General features: G+C 42.9%; 1 protein-coding gene across 1 annotated transcript; it reads left to right on the top strand.

Moving 5' to 3' along the window:
* Nucleotides 1–978, top strand: LOC128846076 (olfactory receptor 14A16-like). The gene has a single exon (XM_054045150.1). It carries the CDS (start codon nucleotides 19–21, stop codon nucleotides 976–978), a length of 960 nt encoding a protein of 319 aa, XP_053901125.1. The 5' UTR covers nucleotides 1–18.
* Nucleotides 979–1993: the final 1015 nt, after the last annotated feature.

Genomic DNA, 1993 nt, shown 5'->3' with positions numbered 1-1993 from the left:
AACATACTGAGGAAGAAAATGTCCAATCAAACCACTGTGACTGAGTTCCTTCTCCTGGGATTCTCTGACATTCGGGAGCTGCAGATTTTACACTTTGTGGTGTTTCTGGTGATTTACCTGGCAGCCCTGATGGGGAATCTTCTCATCATCACAGCCGTAGCCCTCAACCACCATCTTCACACCCCCATGTACTTCTTCCTGGTGAACCTGTCCATCCTAGACCTCGGCTCCATCTCTGTCACCATCCCCAAATCCATGGCCAATTCCCTCATGAACACCAGGTCAATTTCTTATTCTGGATGCGTCATACAAGTCTTTCTCTTTATCTTCTTTATTTCAGCAGATTTTGCATTATTGACTGTCATGGCATACGACCGACACGTCGCCATCTGCCAACCACTGCACTATGCGACAGTGATGAACAGGAGAGCGTGTGTCCAAATGGCAGCAGGTGTGTGGATCAGTGGTATTCTGTACTCTGCACTGCACACTGGGAGCACATTCATGATATCTTTTTGTGGAGGCAACATGGTGGATCAGTTCTTCTGTGAAATCCCCCATCTCCTCAAGCTCGCCTGCTCTGACTCAGACCTCAATGAAACTGTGGCTATTGTCTTCAGTGCATGCTTAGCCTTAAGCTGCTTTGTTTTCATAATTGTGTCATATGTTCAGATCTTCAAAGCAGTGCTGAGAATCCCCTCTGAGCAGGGCCGGCGTAAAGCCTTCTCCACCTGCCTGCCTCACATTACTGTGGTCTCCTTGTTCTTTTTCACTGTAGCCTTTGCCTACCTGAAACCCACCTTCAGCGGAGCATCAGGTCTGGATCTCATGGTGGGTGTTCTCTATTCCGTGGTGCCACCAATGATGAATCCGATCATCTACAGCATGAGAAACAGGGAGGTGAAAGGTTCATTGAGTAAACTGATAGGTTGGAGGTTATTCAGCAAGAATAAAATGTCCATATGTCTCCACTTATAGCAATTTCATTCTGAGTTTCCTTATAAATATAATCAGCTGAATCTTTATGCAGTATTTGGTATTTGCATGTGTAAAAATCCAGACAAACATAACTCAAGAAAAATAAGAGTTACTTTAGCTTTACTCCAATGTAAATTAGATCAGAATCTATCTATCTATCTATCTATCTATCTATCTATCTATCTATCTAATAACCTTGCACATAAAATGAGTAGCCATAGCAAAGTCGCTAGTGAGGTCTCTGGCTCTTATTTTTCAAGATTAAAACTCTGATCGAGGTATCAACACATTTGTTCTTTGTGTGGCTTTTTGTTTCTTTTTTTTCAGTTTTTTAATTTATATTTGTGGAGTTGTTTGGTGCTTTTATTTGTTTCTTTGTTCCAGGTATGTTTGGAGGTGGGAAGTCCTGGAGAGATGGGGAGGGTTCGGTTAGTATGACATTATTCAGGTCACCATCTGGACTGCTGAACAGCTGTGTCTCCTCTGTTCTCCAACCTGGGGTGACTCTTACACTACTCTACTGTGAAAACAGCAACTCCTGGCCAGTAAATACACAAGCTCCAGCACGTCACTTGCTCCCAGGTAAATAATATCGATTGCTACTACCTAGCCAATCATGAATTACACTGCAGCAGAACACCAGCAGACTCTCAGTACCAGGCATTCCCCCAGAAATGTGCGTCTTGTACTGCCCAACACACTACTGGATGATACAAGTTTGTAATTTCATTAAACAAAAATGATATACATCCGCCTTGTTGTTCCAAATGTTTTTTCCCATACACTTTAATACAAACATATCAGTTGGATAAACCAGGAGAACAAGTTTATTAACTACAGTAAGAAATCCCACAAGCCCTTACAAAATCATAGAATCATAGAATATCAGGGTTGGAAGGGACCTCAGGAGGTCATCTAGTCCAACCCCCTGCTCAAAGCAGGACCAATCCCCAACTAATTCATCCCAGCCAGGGCTTTGTCAAGCCTGACCTTAAAAACCTCTAAGGCTACATCT

Source organism: Malaclemys terrapin, chromosome 12 (genome assembly GCF_027887155.1).
Source record: "Malaclemys terrapin pileata isolate rMalTer1 chromosome 12, rMalTer1.hap1, whole genome shotgun sequence".
Classification (NCBI taxonomy): Eukaryota; Metazoa; Chordata; order Testudines; family Emydidae; genus Malaclemys; species Malaclemys terrapin.
The sequence above is the reverse complement of the archived record's forward strand: the minus strand, read 5'-3'. Positions and strand labels throughout refer to the sequence as shown.